Source organism: Oryzias latipes, chromosome 16 (genome assembly GCF_053564925.1).
Source record: "Oryzias latipes strain Hd-rR chromosome 16, Olatipes_Hd-rR_3.1".
NCBI classification, from domain to species: domain Eukaryota; kingdom Metazoa; phylum Chordata; class Actinopteri; order Beloniformes; family Adrianichthyidae; genus Oryzias; species Oryzias latipes.
In genome coordinates this window covers 8374079-8393106 of record NC_136252.1, presented here as the reverse complement: position 1 = coordinate 8393106, position 19028 = coordinate 8374079, and the positions used below count along the sequence as shown (strand labels likewise).

Below are 19028 nucleotides of genomic sequence, written 5' to 3'. Positions count from 1 at the left end.
GCAGCATAAAGAAACCAACATAACAGGAAGAATAAACTAAGGTGGAACAACAAAACTCCCATATGAAAAGAAACATGAGCAAACAGAAACACTCATGCTGAGCCCTAATAAGCTCATCATCCCACATCCCACAATCCCCTGCTGTTAACAGACCTAAAATACACATGACCACCACTACAATTTCAACATTTCTGTCAACGAAAATCTGCGTCATAGCCTGCAACACACGTTTCTACCAGCAGGGCTTTTTTTTTTTTTTTTTTTTTTTTACTTTTAGCGGACCGCTAGGCAGGTGGCTGATGTAAATCGAACCACCCTCAGTTCCGTGCATTGCTTGATGAAATTCAAAGCGAATATTCTGATCTCCTACACAACACAGTCCGATGGCTGTCCAGGGGTGACGTTTTGCGTCACTTTGTCGTCTGTTTCAAACACGTGAAAACATTCCTGAAAAGAAAAGACCTGAACTACCCGCAACTGGAAGATACCTTGGCTCGAAAAGCTGCACTTTTTGGTGGATATGACTGTGACAAGCCACTTAAACGAGCTGAATGAAAGTCTGCAGGCACCGCAAATGCTTGAAGCTGTTCTGTCATCCGAGCGCAAGCTGACTGTCATGGGGAACGTCGTCATGCACGTTCCATTTTATTGTTTTTTTGTTCGAATCCTCAAAATGAAAATGACATCAAAAATCAGATTTCTTTATTACATTTCTTTAAGTTTATTAAAGCAATGAAACATAATTCATTGATATTATAATGAAGTTAAACTTGCGCAACATAGAAGTCAAGTGATGCGTCGTTCTCCGCAGAATGCACAAATAAACATTTAATCGTTAATGCTTATAATGTATTTGTAGCCAACTTAGTCATTTTGATAGTAAGCTAATTTAGCTAATAAAGATACGTATTGCATGTGTTGCCTTCATATAGGACTTATTTTTATCTTATCTTAAATAGGGCTTTTAATATTTTGCTGCTCCAGACATATTTGTTTTTTTGTTTTTTTTCGTCCAATTTGGCTCTTTCAACATTTTGGGTTGCCGACCCCTGGGTTAAGAGAAGGGGATTTTGTCAATAATAGAATTAAAATAAAAGTGTTTTTTTCATTATCTTTTTTCTGTAGTGCAAATTATTCAAGCCCAAAACAGACCAATCAGATGCCTCCAAAGTAGGTGGTCTCACGTCCAAAACATTTGACAGACTTCGTGTCGCCTACTTTCAAGGGGTAGGCGTGTGGACTTCCAGCAATCTCACCCCTGATTGGTGAGAGTGTTTGCAATACAAACGATGACTCAGACTAGGGCTGGGAATCACTGGGTACCTCACGATACGATTTGCGATACATTCCTCACTATAACGATACTATCACGATATGGCGATAATGTGATAATCGATATATGTCGTCTCTAATAACTCATGATATATCAAAGAAGAACTTGAAAAACTGCTTTTTGGAAATATTTCTCCATTTCTTTTGTAGTTTTTGAACACAATGATAATGAACAACTTGTGTCCTATTTGGTGTAATGAATAACAGTCGTTCGTGAAACATTTCTGAAACCAGTAATACTCTGTCTTTGACAAACGTTGACAATTTTCATTTGGAAATATCTGTAAAATTTGGTTCAAAAAATAGTGAACATGAACAGCAGTGCTATTTTTTAGTACAAAATTGCTGTAAACAGAATAAAAAATGAATCAGTCAAGTAGGTGCCAGGCACATTGGTATTAACTTCTAAAAAAAAAAAATTATAGTGTCCTTGTTAAAAATAATGACACCATGTTATGTAAATGTAGTCTAAAAAAACATAAAATTCTGCCGGAAAAAAATAATCAAGTAGCTAGGAACTTTCCTTTAAGTTATTTAAGGCATAAACTGCTTCAAAATAAATTACCAGGGATAAAATACATGATGAACTTAAAGTGCATCTAAAAGTAAACATCTTTGTAAACAAAACGTTTGGGGAAAACCTGCATGTGATGTATGTTTATATGTTCATGTTCAGGCTTTTTAGCGTCAAGACGCCCCTCGTCCACCGCTGATTTGAGGAAAAGGGGGGGTCTAAGGGCAGGGATGCCACTCTTTCTGCTATTTCCATCTCAATCATAGCTCTGGTCTGACCATACAGTGCATAGATCATTGTTTCAGTATTTCCAAGAGGGAATGTCAAAGCCTGGCTCTAATGCATTCAATAAAAACCCAAATCCCTCGTTCTCCACCTCGCTGCAGGGACGGAGCCACATTTAGCAATCCCATTTGTTAGTGCCTCTGCTCCCGCAGAAGATGGTCACCGTGGTAGCTTCGCCTTGAAAAAGGTATCCACGCCGGGCTGCGTAGGCTTCAGGCCAATAACAACCACGGCTTTCTGACACACCTCCGGGTGATGCAGTTTCAATGCTGCCCGCGCGTCTTTTAACTTGCTCCTCTCGCTATTTTCATTATTTTCCCCTCCGCCATCTTTGTTTTGAATGTGTATTCTTCTTCGTCTGTCCGCGACAGCCAATCTCGCAATGAGCGACCCCTATGGGCCCTCCAAAGAATTGTCTTAATAATAATAATAATAATAATAATGGATTGGATTTATCTGCGCTTTTCAAGACACCCAAAGCGCTTACATTGTGTCCATTATTCATTCACTCCTCATTCATACTTGGTGATGGTAAGCTATGGTTGTAGCCACAGCTGCCCTGGGGCAGACTGACAGAGGCGTGGCTGCCATTTCGCGCCTTCGGCCCCTCTGACCATCACCGGGATCATTCATACACATCCACACACCAGTGGAGCCACACTGGAGGCAAGGAGGGTGAAGTGTCTTGCCCAAGGACACAACGACATTTTGGCTGGTGGGAGCGGGGATCGAACCGCCAACCCTTCGATCATTGGACGACCCGCTCAACCACCTGAGCCACTGTCGCCCTAAAGGCCAAAGGACGACTAATATAACGTATCAGAGGGTCTCCAAGCGTAAATAAAAGGTCAATACTTGATGAAGACGCATCGAGGATGAATCACGGGACTAAATATCGCGATATATCACAATATCGATATTTTGGCACACCCCTAACTCAGACCCACTCGGACCAATCACTGCTACCTGACAACGTCTGGGTCTAACATGATGGTGTCTGGAAAAGTCTTCCTTCTTTTATTTTTCTTCGGCACCAGTGAAGCTACAAAGTAGCTGTCAGCTCACGTCTGCCCCCTGCTAGCAAGGATTGCGCCACTGGCATCATTTTCTGCGCGCTTAAAGAAGCGCTTGGACTGCACGTCTCTGATTAAATTGAGTCCTCCAGTCAGACGTGAGGCGAAGCGCTCCGGAGCCTCACCCGGAGTTTCCGCTCCCTATGTGATCACGCAACACACAAATTTGGCCATTTTAACTTCAGAAACTGTGGAAAACGTGTCGAGTCAAATGAAAATATATCTTTAACACGGATCAGTGAACAATAATATTTACTCTGTATGTCTCTTTATTGCACATGGTATACTACATTGGTTCTACTGTTGTAAGCTTGCATTCTGTTCAAGTTTTTTTTTTAAGCAGAAAATGCCTCACCCTGCACAAGCTCTGATGACATCACGCCATGTGATGATATGTGATGTCATCAGATGACATGACAAATCAACAGGTGATGTCATGTCATCAGGTGATGTCACATGTCTTCAGGTGATGTCACATGATATCATTTGATGTCACATGTCATCAGGTGATGTCACATTGTCGCATCTTAAAACTAATAAATACAGCTGCCTTCCTCTCCATCTGCCATCTCAAGATTTCAAGTTTGCTTCCTTAAAGATTAGATACGAAAAAAAATCTCATCAAAAATGACCAACAAAGTGTGCAAGCTTTTCATTGGTGGACTCTCTGTGAACACGAACGACGATGGGCTGCGCAAGCATTTTGAGCAGTTCGGCACCCTCACTGACTTCGTTGTCCTTCAAAACAAGAATGCACAACGATCTCGCTGTTTTGGCTTTGTGACCTACTCTACACCAGAGGAGACCAACGCAGCCATGGCAGCAGCCCCGCACACAGTGGAAGGGAACAGTGTTGAAGTTAAACGAGCTATTCCAAAAGCAAAGGACAATAAGTCTGAAGCTTTTGCCAAGGGGGAGAAAATCTTTGTTGGTGGCTTGAAAAACAACATTAAAGAGTATCACCTCACCGACTACTTCTCTCGGTACGGTCCAGTCGAAAAGTCTGAAATCCTCTTAGAGAAGGAGACCGGAAAGAAAAGAGGATTCGGCTTTGTGCACTTCACGCATCTCAAAACGGCAGACTTGGCCTTGGTTGAGAAGTACCACACAGTGAATGGACACTTAGTTGAAGTAAAGAAAGCTGTTGCCAAGCAAGAGATGCAGGCAGGTAACAGAACTGAAACAACACCAAGACACAAGCCAGGCCCAGGAATGATGGAAAACCAAAATGGCTACGGCAGCTTCGGCTTTGTGACCTACTCTACACCAGAGGAGACCAACGCAGCCATGGCAGCAGCGCCGCACACAGTCCAAAGGAACAGTGTCAAAGTCAAAGGAGCTGTTCCAAAAGCAAAGGCCAATGGTTCTGCAGCTCCTGCCAAGGGGGAGAAAATCTTTGTTGGTGGTTTGAAAAACAACATTGAAGAGTATCACCTCACTGACTACTTCTCTCGGTACGGTCCAGTCGAAAAGTCTGAAATCCTCTTAGAGAAGGAGACCGGAAAGAAAAGAGGATTCGGCTTTGTGCACTTCACGCATCACAAAACGGCAGACTTGGCCTTGGTTGAAAAGTACCACACAGTGAATGGACACTTAGTTGAAATCAAGAAAGCTGTTGCCAAGCAAGAGATGCAGACAGCAAACAGAACTGAAACAACACCAAGACACAGGCCAGGGCCAGGAATTACGGAAAACCAAAATGGCTACGGCGGCTTCGGTTTTGTGACCTACTCTACACCAGAGGAGACCAACGCAGCCATGGCAGCATCGCCGCACACAGTCCAAAGGAACAGTGTCAAAGTTAAAGTAGCTGTTCCTAAAGGAAAGGCCAATGGGTCTGCAGCTCCTGCCAAGGGGGAGAAAATCTTTGTTGGTGGCTTGAAAAACAACATTGAAGAGTTTCACCTCACCAACTACTTCTCTCGGTACGGTCAAGTCGAAAAGTCTGAAATCCTCTTAGAGAAGGAGACCGGAAAGAAAAGAGGATTCGGCTTTGTGCACTTCACGCATCACAAAACGGCAGACTTGGCCTTGGTTGAAAAGTACCACACAGTGAATGGACACTTAGTTGAAGTGAAGAAAGCTGTTGCCAAGCAAGAGATGCAGGCAGGTAACAGAACTGAAACAACACCAAGACACAGGCCAGGCCAATGCATGATGGAAAACCAAACTGGCTATGGCGGCTTGGCTTATGGGGAGTGTTGCTGCCCTTGCCACCTCTCCTACTCAGAAAATGGTAACAGAGGCTATTCCTACTCACAAAATCGTTACAGAGGCAGCGGCTATTCCTACCAGGAAAATGAGTAAAAGAAGATTTAGACATAGAGGAACCCCCCTTTTAGGAATCCACACTTGTAGTGTGTGGAAATAGTGTAGAGTGGGGATTTATGTTGTATGTGCATTTATTTTATTTTATTTATTTTTTTAGAAAATGTTATGCATTATATTGTCAGTAGGACATGCAAAAAAGAAGATTAAACATACAGGAACTCCCTTTAGGAATCCACACTAGTAGTGTGTGGATAAAGTGTAGACTTGGGATTTATATTGAATCTTCTTTTCTTTTTTTTTTTTACTTTTATGCCTGAATTTGTATTTGTGAACAAAATGTTTTTTCAATGCAAATCAATGTATTGATTATTTAAAATAAATTGTTAAATTTTGTATTTTTACCTGTCAACCACTTAACAAAAGAGGACAAGAACAATTTACCATGTATACAATCAAAAAACAAATGTTCTAGAGCTTCAACCTCATTTTCACAGAAAACAAAAAAAACACAATGTGTTTATCACAAGAGGCACAGAAACAAAATGAAAGCAAAAACCAAGGGCAAAAAACCCAAACCATGACACAGAAATTGTTCTTGTGTTCCTTTGTGCATTAGTGGGTTCTCTCCGGGTGCTCCGGCTTTCCCTAGATTCTAAAAAAGACTTTTTATTTAAAAGTGAATTAGAGGCTAAGAGCACTACCTGCCCTCGTCCTCACCTCTACGCACCACCCACCCTCGCTGTCCACATCTACGCCCTTCTCTTAATGTAAGGCTGTCTGAGCTGCATGTGGCTAAAAGTGTTAGCATTTCTATCAGCATCATTTACTGTTTCAAAAAAAGGTTTGCTCAAAGATGCAGACATTTTTCCAACTGTGAAAACAATACGGTCCTTGCAGTCAGTGACCATTACTACTACTAATAATATTAATAATTAAAAATATAAAATATATGAAATTGAGTTTATAATAAGGTATTATTAATAATACATTATCATAAAAATAAAAAAAATAAAATATCAGTCACAAAAATGTATAGATAATGAACCAAATTAAAGCCTGGCAGTCCTGTGGGTTTTCTCAGAGTACTACGATTTCCACACAGTAATTGTTAGCAATTGGCTAGTGACTGATAAATATCCCCTTCCTGAATCGCCACCTTATCGTGGTGGAGGGGTTTGCGTGCCCGAATGATCCCAGGAGCCGGTAGCTGGGTGGTGTACCACCTCAAACTGGTCCTGGGAGACAGGCCAGACTAAGAGCGATTCAGACAAAAACCTTTTCATTTCTAGATCAACTTACTCCTCTCGATAAGAGTTACCAGTGCCCCACCCTGGAGCGAGACTAGTGAGTTCTTGTCTGGTGGCTTTTAATTGCTCTGGGTCAGTGGACAGCAAGCATGTTGTCCTGAAGGCCCCCCAAAGCAAAGGAACGTCTTCTGTAGTTCCTCTTGTGGCTTTGGTTGGTTGTTGGTTATAGATGTTGGGGCAGGACGAGCGACAGTGGGACATTGGCTTTTTCCACCTTCTATTCGACGCTTCACAGTGGATTGATTACTCAATCGTCTGTCTCCAATGAGTCCTCAATCCCGAGAGAAAGAAAACAAAGAACTGCTTCCCTGTATCTTTGTGGCAGATGAGGCATTCCCACTGCAGAGAAACCCGATGCAGTCATTTCCTGGGCGCCTCCTTTCCCGATAGAGCTGCATCTTTAACTACGACCTCTCCCCAACCCGCCTGCTTGTGAAGAAGGCCTTCTGGATGTTCTCTCCACAGTGGGGTCTGTATTGAAACCTGACTGAAGATCCAGAGCAGAGTGTGAAGTTCTCGTGTTCTGCACTGCTTCATCAGGTCCTCAGCACCACAGGAACCTGCAGTGATCAGGCTGTGGTAGACGAACCGCTGCACAGGATAAAATAGGTTGCTGCCAACAGAGAGGCCTTCCAGCTGAGAGACTCCTTCATGATCCACTTTCTTGCAGAGGGAGCAGACCCATGACACCTCCAGAATCATGTTTTCTGTCCTCCAAGGACTGACCCACAACGGCTCTTTTGAGAGCCACCCACAAAACCTTTAAGAGCTTGATTCTCTCTTTTTTACTGTTTTTACTCCAAACTTTTAAAGTATTGCATTAGTTGAAAAGGTATATTTGGACTGGAGCACAACTGCCCCCTCCTCGTAAAATCACAATGAATTTCCATCAGATATAAATATGTTTCTAACAACATCAGCTTTCTTCAAATGTTTGACAAGGATTTATTGGTTTCGTTAGTCGATAAATAAAACAAAAACAAAAAAATTCTCAGTTTTAGCAGAATCGACCCATTTTTTTTGCAACAGTTTTTTGTTTTTTACAGCAGTATGGAGTGCCGGCTGCCACTACGCTGCACACAAAACTCTCTAGGTTGCAAATGAAAAAATTAAATATTTGCTTTTCAATTATTTATTTTGCTTTCAAATTTTTCTTGCTATTTTAAGAACTTTTTTTTGCTTTCAAACATTTATTTTCCTTTTAAACATTATTTTTGCCGTTTGCAAAACACATTTTCGCAAGCGTCGTGTGTATCAAAGATAGGAAAAAAATGAGATTACCCACAACACATACGAAAAGTTTTTGGGCTGTGGCAGTTATATCACGCTAAGTTGTGTTCAGAGTAGTCAGCAAAATCAAAGATAGGAAAAAAGCGAGATTTGACACAATCCATGCGAAGACTATGGAGTCCTATACTAATCATAATTAAATAAATAACATGACCTCATGCAAATACACAATAAACCAATAAATCTCTCATAAATATATCAAAAGATCATGAAATTGTGAAAAACCTGCACATAAATTTTAAATTAGCCGCTATATTCTCAAATATATTTCATTTTGCTTTAAAAACCTGTTCATTTTAAAACAGCATTTTAAAATATTCCTTTTAATCACGTTGAATATTATTATAATTCTGTCTTGTTTCAGAAGCTCGGATTTCAAAATCCATATTTTCCAAAGTATCTTTGTTTTCATTTCACATTGCTGTTTTTCAGAATTACTTATTCATTTCATGAAGAGCTTTTCCTGCAGAATGAGTCTGTCTGTCAATCAGTGAAAGTGGGCGGGATCTAAACGCACATTGGCTGATCCCTGGAAATCGACTCATATACCTGGATACCCACTCTGCGGTGTGCCAGTAGGAGAGATGACATATTTCAGCGACATCTGCACGGCTTTGGATCAAATAGAGACAAACAATCTGTCTGCTGCAGAAGATGCAAACATGGACCTCTCTCTTATTGTAGTTTGAGGGTTTGTGTGGACCAAACCACAGAGGAGCTCCGGTCGTCCACACCTTGAAGTCCCCGTTGAAACTCCTGACTCTCGTTCTCACGCCATTCGCTCAGAGCTCTTCTCTGCTCGTCAGCTAACAGCTCTGCTGTCTGTGCTCACAGATCCAGTCTGACGTCACATCGTGCCTTACACTGTGCCGGCTGGCGGGAGGCGAGCCAGACAGACAGAGACCGGCTGCGGAAAGCGGAACAAGCCTGCTCAGGCCTCCTGAACCTTATGATATTTTTCTATTTTCATTGAGACAATGATTATAATCAGGTCCTCTGATTTTATTTTTCCCTCTCGGGGAAAATGTTGAACCTTTCCTGCGATGACGTTTCTGACCATGGTGGTCATAAAACGCAGCGGAGATCCGGGGTTTGATTTGGGTTTCACTTCCCCGTTCTGACCCTCTGAGCCTCCACAGGGGGTTAATAACAGAACCAGTCTGTTCATTTGGAGGAAACCTTTTCTTATTATTACTTTTACGGCGAACTGAACATTGCATTGTGCATTGTGCAGCCATGCATTGTAAGTGAGATAAACACAGACACCGCTCCATGCGGCTATCAGGCGAAAAACATTAGCTGGTAGCTCCTCCCACACGCGGCATGGTGCGTTCATGGAACACCAGTTCATAGAAGCTTAGTGGAACTCCAACAGTCGCCCAGCCTAACTTAGACCACTACTATATTTTCACGAGAAAATGAAAACCGCCGAACCAACCACAATAATCACCCGAATTATGCACACCCGCCCAAAGCCATTTTTATCCACAAATTTAGAACCAAAACTCCCCGATTTCTGGCAACACTGTGGAGCAAAAAAATGGGACTGAATCTATATCCTATGAAGTTTAATTTTTTAAGGGAATTATGGAAAACAATTGTTTTTCATATTTAAACTTTTTGGAAAAGGTCTGTATGCTGGCACTTATTCTGGTCTAAAAAACAGATATTTGTTGCCTGGGATTTCTTCAGACTTCACATGTGCATGTTTATGATCTAGATGTTTTAAGGGACAGATGTATGTAAACAAAAGGTAGATGCAATATCAATACAATGATTATGATAATATTATGCACTATGATATCTACACCTCCATGCTTTGTTGTTATACTAAAAAAAACTGAGGCTTTTTACTTCCATAAATCACTGACCTTTGTAATGGTAAAAGCAAAAGGTTTATAAGAGGTTAAATATTAACCCAGCAAAACCCATGGAGTCAAATCTTGAAGTAGTTTCATTTATTATTTATAAATATGGTTTATTTTCTGTTCATTTCACATTTATTTGCCATTTGAATTGCTGCTACCCTCAATGAACAGAGAAAATTTGTCAAATTAACTTTAAAAGATCTGAGCAAAATTGTTCTTGGGTTCTCCAAGGTTAAGTTTTTATCCAAAAAAAGTTTGCTCTTTAACAGAATTTACCGGTACCTTCTCCTTTAAAACCAGGAAGCTGCTGAAAATTTAAAGGAGGGACTTATGCCGTTGAAATCTGGTTCCTGAGCAGCATCGGGAGTCACTTAAAGGAATTTTTAAATAAATAAGTTGTATATATGCTTTAAATCTATCTCTTTTAGTTATGCCCTTGCTGCTTATGCAGCTCTTTTGTCAATTTAAAAGGCAGTAATATTACAAGTGAACTCCAAATGAATTGTTCTATCAGGATTCATGCATTTTATAGCCTGAAAGTATCCTAAAAAGAACATGTCACCTACAACCCTGATGGTGGTTAATGGGCTAAAAGGAGGGACGTTGTCAATAATAGAATTAAAATAAAAGTGTTTTTTTCATTATCTTTTTTCTGTAGTGCAAATTATTCAAGCTATAAACAGACCAATCAGATGCCTCCAAAGTAGGTGGTCTCACGTCCAAAACATTTGACAGACTTCGTGTCGCCTACTTTCAAGGGGTAGGCGTGTGGACTTCCAGCAATCTCACCCCTGATTGGTGAGAGTGTTTGCAATACAAACGATGACTCAGACTAGGGCTGGGAATCACTGGGTACCTCACGATACGATTTGCGATACATTCCTCACTATAACGATACTATGACGATATGGCGATAATGTGATAATCGATATATGTCGCCTCTAATAACTCATGATATATCAAAGAAGAACTTGAAAAACTGCTTTTTGGAAATATTTCTCCATTTCTTTTGTAGTTTTTGAACACAATGATAATGAACAACTTGTGTCCTATTTGGTGTAATGAATAACAGTCGTTCGTGAAACATTTCTGAAACCAGTAATACTCTGTCTTTGACAAACGTTGACAATTTTCATTTGGAAATATCTGTAAAATTTGGTTCAAAAAATAGTGAACATGAACAGCAGTGCTATTTTTTAGTACAAAATTGCTGTAAACAGAATAAAAAATGAATCAGTCAAGTAGGTGCCAGGCACATTGGTATTAACTTCTAAAAAAAAAAATTATAGTGTCCTTGTTAAAAATAATGACACCATGTAATGTAAATGTAGTCTAAAAAAACATAAAATTCTGCCGGAAAAAAATAATCAAGTAGCTAGGAACTTTCCTTTAAGTTATTTAAGGCATAAACTGCTTCAAAATAAATTACCAGGGATAAAATACATGATGAACTTAAAGTGCATCTAAAAGTAAACATCTTTGTGAACAAAACGTTTGGGGAAAAGCTGCATGTGATGCATGTTTATATGTTCATGTTCAGGCTTTTTAGCGTCAAGACGCCCCTCGTCCACCGCTGATTTGAGGAAAAGGGGGGGTCTAAGGGCAGGGATGCCACTCTTTCTGCTATTTCCATCTCAATCATAGCTCTGGTCTGACCATACAGTGCATAGATCATTGTTTCAGTATTTCCAAGAGGGAATGTCAAAGCCTGGCTCTAATGCATTCAATAAAAACCCAAATCCCTCGTTCTCCACCTCGCTGCAGGGACGGAGCCACATTTAGCAATCCCATTTGTTATTGCCTCTGCTCCTGCAGAAGATGGTCACCGTGGTAGCTTCGCCTTGAAAAAGGTATCCGCGCCGGGCTGCGTAGGCTTCAGGCCAATAACAACCACGGCTTTCTGACACACCTCCGGGTGATGCAGTTTCAATGCTGCCCGCGCGTCTTTTAACTTGCTCCTCTCGCTATTTTCATTGTTTTTCCCCTCCGCCATCTTTGTTTTGAATGTGCATTCTTCTTCGTCTGTCCGCGACAGCCAATCTCGCAATGAGCGACCCCTATGGGCCCTCCAAAGAATTGTCTTACCAAAGGACGACTAATATAACGTATCAGAGGGTCTCCAAGCGTAAATAAAAGGTCAATACTTGATGAAGACACATCGAGGATGAATCACGGGACTAAATATCGCGATATATCACAATATCGATATTTTGGCACACCCCTAACTCAGACCCACTCGGACCAATCACTGCTACCTGACAACGTCTGGGTCTAACATGATGGTGTCTGGAAAAGTCTTCCTTCTTTTATTTTTCTTCTGCACCAGTGAAGCTACAAAGTAGCTGTCAGCTCACGTCTGCCCCCTACTAGCAAGGATTGCGCCACTGGCATCATTTTCTGCGCGCTTAAAGCAGCGCTTGGACTGCACGTCTCTGATTAAATTGAGTCCTCCAGTCAGACATGAGGCGAAGCGCTCCGGAGCCTCACCCGGAGTTTCCGCTCCCTATGTGATCACGCAACACACAAATTTGGCCATTTTAACTTCAGAAACTGTGGAAAACGTGTCGAGTCAAATGAAAATATATCTTTAACTCGGATTAGTGAACAATAATATTTACTCTGTATGTCTCTTTATTGCACATGGTATACTACATTGGTTCTACTGTTGTAAGCTTGCATTCTGTTCAAGTTTTTTTTTTTTTAAGCAGAAAATGCCTCACCCTGCAGAAGCTCTGATGACATCACGCCATGTGATGATATGTGATGTCATCAGATGACATGACAAATCAACAGGTGATGTCATGTCATCAGGTGATGTCACATGTCTTCAGGTGATGTCACATGATATCATTTGATGTCACATGTCATCAGGTGATGTCACATTGTCGCATCTTAAAACTAATAAATATACCTGCCTTCCTCTCCATCTGCCATCTCAAGATTTCAAGTTTGCTTCCTTAAAGATTAGATACGAAAAAAAATCTCATCAAAAATGACCAACAAAGTGTGCAAGCTTTTCATTGGTGGACTCTGTGTGAACACGAACGACGATGGGCTGCGCAAGCATTTTGAGCAGTTCGGCACCCTCACTGACTTCGTTGTCCTTCAAAACAAGAATGCACAACGATCTCGCTGTTTTGGCTTTGTGACCTACTCTACACCAGAGGAGGCCAACGCAGCCATGGCAGCAGCCCCGCACTCAGTGGAAGGGAACAGTGTTGAAGTTAAACGAGCTATTCCAAAAGCAAAGGACAATAAGTCTGAAGCTTTTGCCAAGGGGGAGAAAATCTTTGTTGGTGGCTTGAAAAACAACATTAAAGAGTATCACCTCACCGACTACTTCTCTCGGTACGGTCCAGTCGAAAAGTCTGAAATCCTCTTAGAGAAGGAGACCGGAAAGAAAAGAGGATTCGGCTTTGTGCACTTCACGCATCACAAAACGGCAGACTTGGCCTTGGTTGAGAAGTACCACACAGTGAATGGACACTTAGTTGAAGTAAAGAAAGCTGTTGCCAAGCAAGAGATGCAGGCAGGTAACAGAACTGAAACAACACCAAGACACAAGCCAGGCCCAGGAATGATGGAAAACCAAAATGGCTACGGCAGCTTCGGTTTTGTGACCTACTCTACACCAGAGGAGACCAACGCAGCCATGGCAGCAGCGCCGCACACAGTCCAAAGGAACAGTGTCAAAGTCAAAGGAGCTGTTCCAAAAGCAAAGGCCAATGGTTCTGCAGCTCCTGCCAAGGGGGAGAAAATCTTTGTTGGTGGTTTGAAAAACAACATTGAAGAGTATCACCTCACTGACTACTTCTCTCGGTACGGTCCAGTCGAAAAGTCTGAAATCCTCTTAGAGAAGGAGACCGGAAAGAAAAGAGGATTCGGCTTTGTGCACTTCACGCATCACAAAACGGCAGACTTGGCCTTGGTTGAAAAGTACCACACAGTGAATGGACACTTAGTTGAAATCAAGAAAGCTGTTGCCAAGCAAGAGATGCAGACAGCAAACAGAACTGAAACAACACCAAGACACAGGCCAGGGCCAGGAATTACGGAAAACCAAAATGGCTACGGCGGCTTCGGCTTTGTGACCTACTCTACACCAGAGGAGACCAACGCAGCCATGGCAGCATCGCCGCACACAGTCCAAAGGAACAGTGTCAAAGTTAAAGTAGCTGTTCCTAAAGGAAAGGCCAATGGGTCTGCAGCTCCTGCCAAGGGGGAGAAAATCTTTGTTGGTGGCTTGAAAAACAACATTGAAGAGTTTCACCTCACCAACTACTTCTCTCGGTACGGTCAAGTCGAAAAGTCTGAAATCCTCTTAGAGAAGGAGACCGGAAAGAAAAGAGGATTCGGCTTTGTGCACTTCACGCATCACAAAACGGCAGACTTGGCCTTGGTTGAAAAGTACCACACAGTGAATGGACACTTAGTTGAAGTGAAGAAAGCTGTTGCCAAGCAAGAGATGCAGGCAGGTAACAGAACTGAAACAACACCAAGACACAGGCCAGGCCAATGCATGATGGAAAACCAAACTGGCTATGGCGGCTTGGCTTATGGGGAGTGTTGCTGCCCTTGCCACCTCTCCTACTCAGAAAATGGTAACAGAGGCTATTCCTACTCACAAAATCGTTACAGAGGCAGCGGCTATTCCTACCAGGAAAATGAGTAAAAGAAGATTTAGACATAGAGGAACCCCCCTTTTAGGAATCCACACTTGTAGTGTGTGGAAATAGTGTAGAGTGGGGATTTATGTTGTATGTGCATTTATTTTATTTTATTTATTTTTTTAGAAAATGTTATGCATTATATTGTCAGTAGGACATGCAAAAAAGAAGATTAAACATACAGGAACTCCCTTTAGGAATCCACACTAGTAGTGTGTGGATAAAGTGTAGACTTGGGATTTATATTGAATCTTCTTTTCTTTTTTTTTTTTACTTTTATGCCTGAATTTGTATTTGTGAACAAAATGTTTTTTCAATGCAAATCAATGTATTGATTATTTAAAATAAATTGTTAAATTTTGTATTTTTACCTGTCAACCACTTAACAAAAGAGGACAAGAACAATTTACCATGTATACAATCAAAAAACAAATGTTCTAGAGCTTCAACCTCATTTTCACAGAAAACAAAAAAAACACAATGTGTTTATCACAAGAGGCACAGAAACAAAATGAAAGCAAAAACCAAGGGCAAAAAACCCAAACCATGACACAGAAATTGTTCTTGTGTTCCTTTGTGCATTAGTGGGTTCTCTCCGGGTGCTCCGGCTTTCCCTAGATTCTAAAAAAGACTTTTTATTTAAAAGTGAATTAGAGGCTAAGAGCACTACCTGCCCTCGTCCTCACCTCTACGCACCACCCACCCTCGCTGTCCACATCTACGCCCTTCTCTTAATGTAAGGCTGTCTGAGCTGCATGTGGCTAAAAGTGTTAGCATTTCTATCAGCATCATTTACTGTTTCAAAAAAAGGTTTGCTCAAAGATGCAGACATTTTTCCAACTGTGAAAACAATACGGTCCTTGCAGTCAGTGACCATTACTACTACTAATAATATTAATAATTAAAAATATAAAATATATGAAATTGAGTTTATAATAAGGTATTATTAATAATACATTATCATAAAAATAAAAAAAATAAAATATCAGTCACAAAAATGTATAGATAATGAACCAAATTAAAGCCTGGCAGTCCTGTGGGTTTTCTCAGAGTACTACGATTTCCACACAGTAATTGTTAGCAATTGGCTAGTGACTGATAAATATCCCCTTCCTGAATCGCCACCTTATCGTGGTGGAGGGGTTTGCGTGCCCGAATGATCCCAGGAGCCGGTAGCTGGGTGGTGTACCACCTCAAACTGGTCCTGGGAGACAGGCCAGACTAAGAGCGATTCAGACAAAAACCTTTTCATTTCTAGATCAACTTACTCCTCTCGATAAGAGTTACCAGTGCCCCACCCTGGAGCGAGACTAGTGAGTTCTTGTCTGGTGGCTTTTAATTGCTCTGGGTCAGTGGACAGCAAGCATGTTGTCCTGAAGGCCCCCCAAAGCAAAGGAACGTCTTCTGTAGTTCCTCTTGTGGCTTTGGTTGGTTGTTGGTTATAGATGTTGGGGCAGGACGAGCGACAGTGGGACATTGGCTTTTTCCACCTTCTATTCGACGCTTCACAGTGGATTGATTACTCAATCGTCTGTCTCCAATGAGTCCTCAATCCCGAGAGAAAGAAAACAAAGAACTGCTTCCCTGTATCTTTGTGGCAGATGAGGCATTCCCACTGCAGAGAAACCCGATGCAGTCATTTCCTGGGCGCCTCCTTTCCCGATAGAGCTGCATCTTTAACTACGACCTCTCCCCAACCCGCCTGCTTGTGAAGAAGGCCTTCTGGATGTTCTCTCCACAGTGGGGTCTGTATTGAAACCTGACTGAAGATCCAGAGCAGAGTGTGAAGTTCTCGTGTTCTGCACTGCTTCATCAGGTCCTCAGCACCACAGGAACCTGCAGTGATCAGGCTGTGGTAGACGAACCGCTGCACAGGATAAAATAGGTTGCTGCCAACAGAGAGGCCTTCCAGCTGAGAGACTCCTTCATGATCCACTTTCTTGCAGAGGGAGCAGACCCATGACACCTCCAGAATCATGTTTTCTGTCCTCCAAGGACTGACCCACAACGGCTCTTTTGAGAGCCACCCACAAAACCTTTAAGAGCTTGATTCTCTCTTTTTTACTGTTTTTACTCCAAACTTTTAAAGTATTGCATTAGTTGAAAAGGTAAGACATTAAAACAGGTTAAACAGTATATGTGGACTGGAGCACAACTGCCCCCTCCTTGTAAAATCACAATGAATTTCCATCAGATATAAATATGTTTCTAACAACATCAGCTTTCTTCAAATGTTTGACAAGGATTTATTGGTTTCGTTAGTCGATAAATAAAACAAAAACAAAAAAATTCTCAGTTTTAGCAGAATCGACCCATTTTTTTTGCAACAGTTTTTTGTTTTTTACAGCAGTATGGAGTGCCGGCTGCCACTACGCTGCACACAAAACTCTCTAGGTTGCAAATGAAAAAATTAAATATTTGCTTTTCAATTATTTATTTTGCTTTCAAATTTTTCTTGCTATTTTAAGAACTTTTTTTTGCTTTCAAACATTTATTTTCCTTTTAAACATTATTTTTGCCGTTTGTAAAACACATTTTCGCAAGCGTCGTGTGTATCAAAGATAGGAAAAAAATGAGATTACCCACAACACATACGAAAAGTTTTTGGGCTGTGGCAGTTATATCACGCTAAGTTGTGTTCAGAGTAGTCAGCAAAATCAAAGATAGGAAAAAAGCGAGATTTGACACAATCCATGCGAAGACTATGGAGTCCTATACTAATCATAATTAAATAAATAACATGACCTCATGCAAATACACAATAAACCAATAAATCTCTCATAAATATATCAAAAGATCATGAAATTGTGAAAAACCTGCACATAAATTTTAAATTAGCCGCTATATTCTCAAATATATTTCATTTTGCTTTAAAAACCTGTTCATTTTAAAACAGCATTTTAAAATATTCCTTTTAATCACGTTGAATATTATTATAATTCTGTCTTGTTTCAGAAGCTCGGATTTCAAAATCCATATTTTCCAAAGTATCTTTGTTTTCATTTCACATTGCTGTTTTTCAGAATTACTTATTCATTTCATGAAGAGCTTTTCCTGCAGAATGAGTCTGTCTGTCAATCAGTGAAAGTGGGCGGGATCTAAACGCACATTGGCTGATCCCTGGAAATCGACTCATATACCTGGATACCCACTCTGCGGTGTGCCAGTAGGAGAGATGACATATTTCAGCGACATCTGCACGGCTTTGGATCAAATAGAGACAAACAATCTGTCTGCTGCAGAAGATGCAAACATGGACCTCTCTCTTATTGTAGTTTGAGGGTTTGTGTGGACCAAACCACAGAGGAGCTCCGGTCGTCCACACCTTGAAGTCCCCGTTGAAACTCCTGACTCTCGTTCTCACGCCATTCGCTCAGAGCTCTTCTCTGCTCGTCAGCTAACAGCTCTGCTGTCTGTGCTCACAGATCCAGTCTGACGTCACATCGTGCCTTACACTGTGCCGGCTGGCGGGAGGCGAGCCAGACAGACAGAGACCGGCTGCGGAAAGCGGAACAAGCCTGCTCAGGCCTCCTGAACCTTATGATATTTTTCTATTTTCATTGAGACAATGATTATAATCAGGTCCTCTGATTTTATTTTTCCCTCTCGGGGAAAATGTTGAACCTTTCCTGCGATGACGTTTCTGACCATGGTGGTCATAAAACGCAGCGGAGATCCGGGGTTTGATTTGGGTTTCACTTCCCCGTTCTGACCCTCTGAGCCTCCACAGGGGGTTAATAACAGAACCAGTCTGTTCATTTGGAGGAAACCTTTTCTTATTATTACTTTTACGGCGAACTGAACATTGCATTGTGCATTGTGCAGCCATGCATTGTAAGTGAGATAAACACAGACACCGCTCCATGCGGCTATCAGGCGAAAAACATTAGCTGGTAGCTCCTCCCACACGCGGCATGGTGCGTTCATGGAACACCAGTTCATAGAAGCTTAGTGGAACTCCAACAGTCGCCCAGCCTAACTTAGACCACTACTATATTTTCACGAGAAAATGAAAACCGCCGAACCAACCACAATAATCACCCGAATTATGCACACCCGCCCAAAGCCATTTTTATCCACAAATTTAGAACCAAAACTCCCCGATTTCTGGCAACACTGTGGAGCAAAAAAATGGGACTGAATCTATATCCTATGAAGTTTAATTTTTTAAGGGAATTATGGAAAACAATTGTTTTTCATATTTAAACTTTTTGGAAAAGGTCTGTATGCTGGCACTTATTCTGGTCTAAAAAACAGATATTTGTTGCCTGGGATTTCTTCAGACTTCACATGTGCATGTTTATGATCTAGATGTTTTAAGGGACAGATGTATGTAAACAAAAGGTAGATGCAATATCAATACAATGATTATGATAATATTATGCACTATGATATCTACACCTCCATGCTTTGTTGTTATA

The 19028-nt window shown here is 41.3% G+C and overlaps 3 protein-coding genes across 6 annotated transcripts in view; 2 read left to right on the top strand and 1 right to left on the bottom strand.

Annotated features, from left to right (window-relative positions):
• Positions 1–19028, bottom strand: part of si:dkey-122a22.2 (uncharacterized) — a 103309-nt gene that overhangs the window by 58258 nt on the left and 26023 nt on the right. The window lies entirely within an intron of this gene.
• On the top strand, positions 996–6613 carry LOC111948982 (uncharacterized). Its single transcript, XM_023964563.2, has one exon. It carries the CDS (start codon positions 3832–3834, stop codon positions 5509–5511), a length of 1680 nt encoding a protein of 559 aa, XP_023820331.1. The 5' UTR covers positions 996–3831; the 3' UTR covers positions 5512–6613.
• LOC111948981 (uncharacterized) lies at positions 10577–15714 on the top strand. Its single transcript, XM_023964561.2, has one exon. It carries the CDS (start codon positions 12933–12935, stop codon positions 14610–14612), a length of 1680 nt encoding a protein of 559 aa, XP_023820329.1. The 5' UTR covers positions 10577–12932; the 3' UTR covers positions 14613–15714.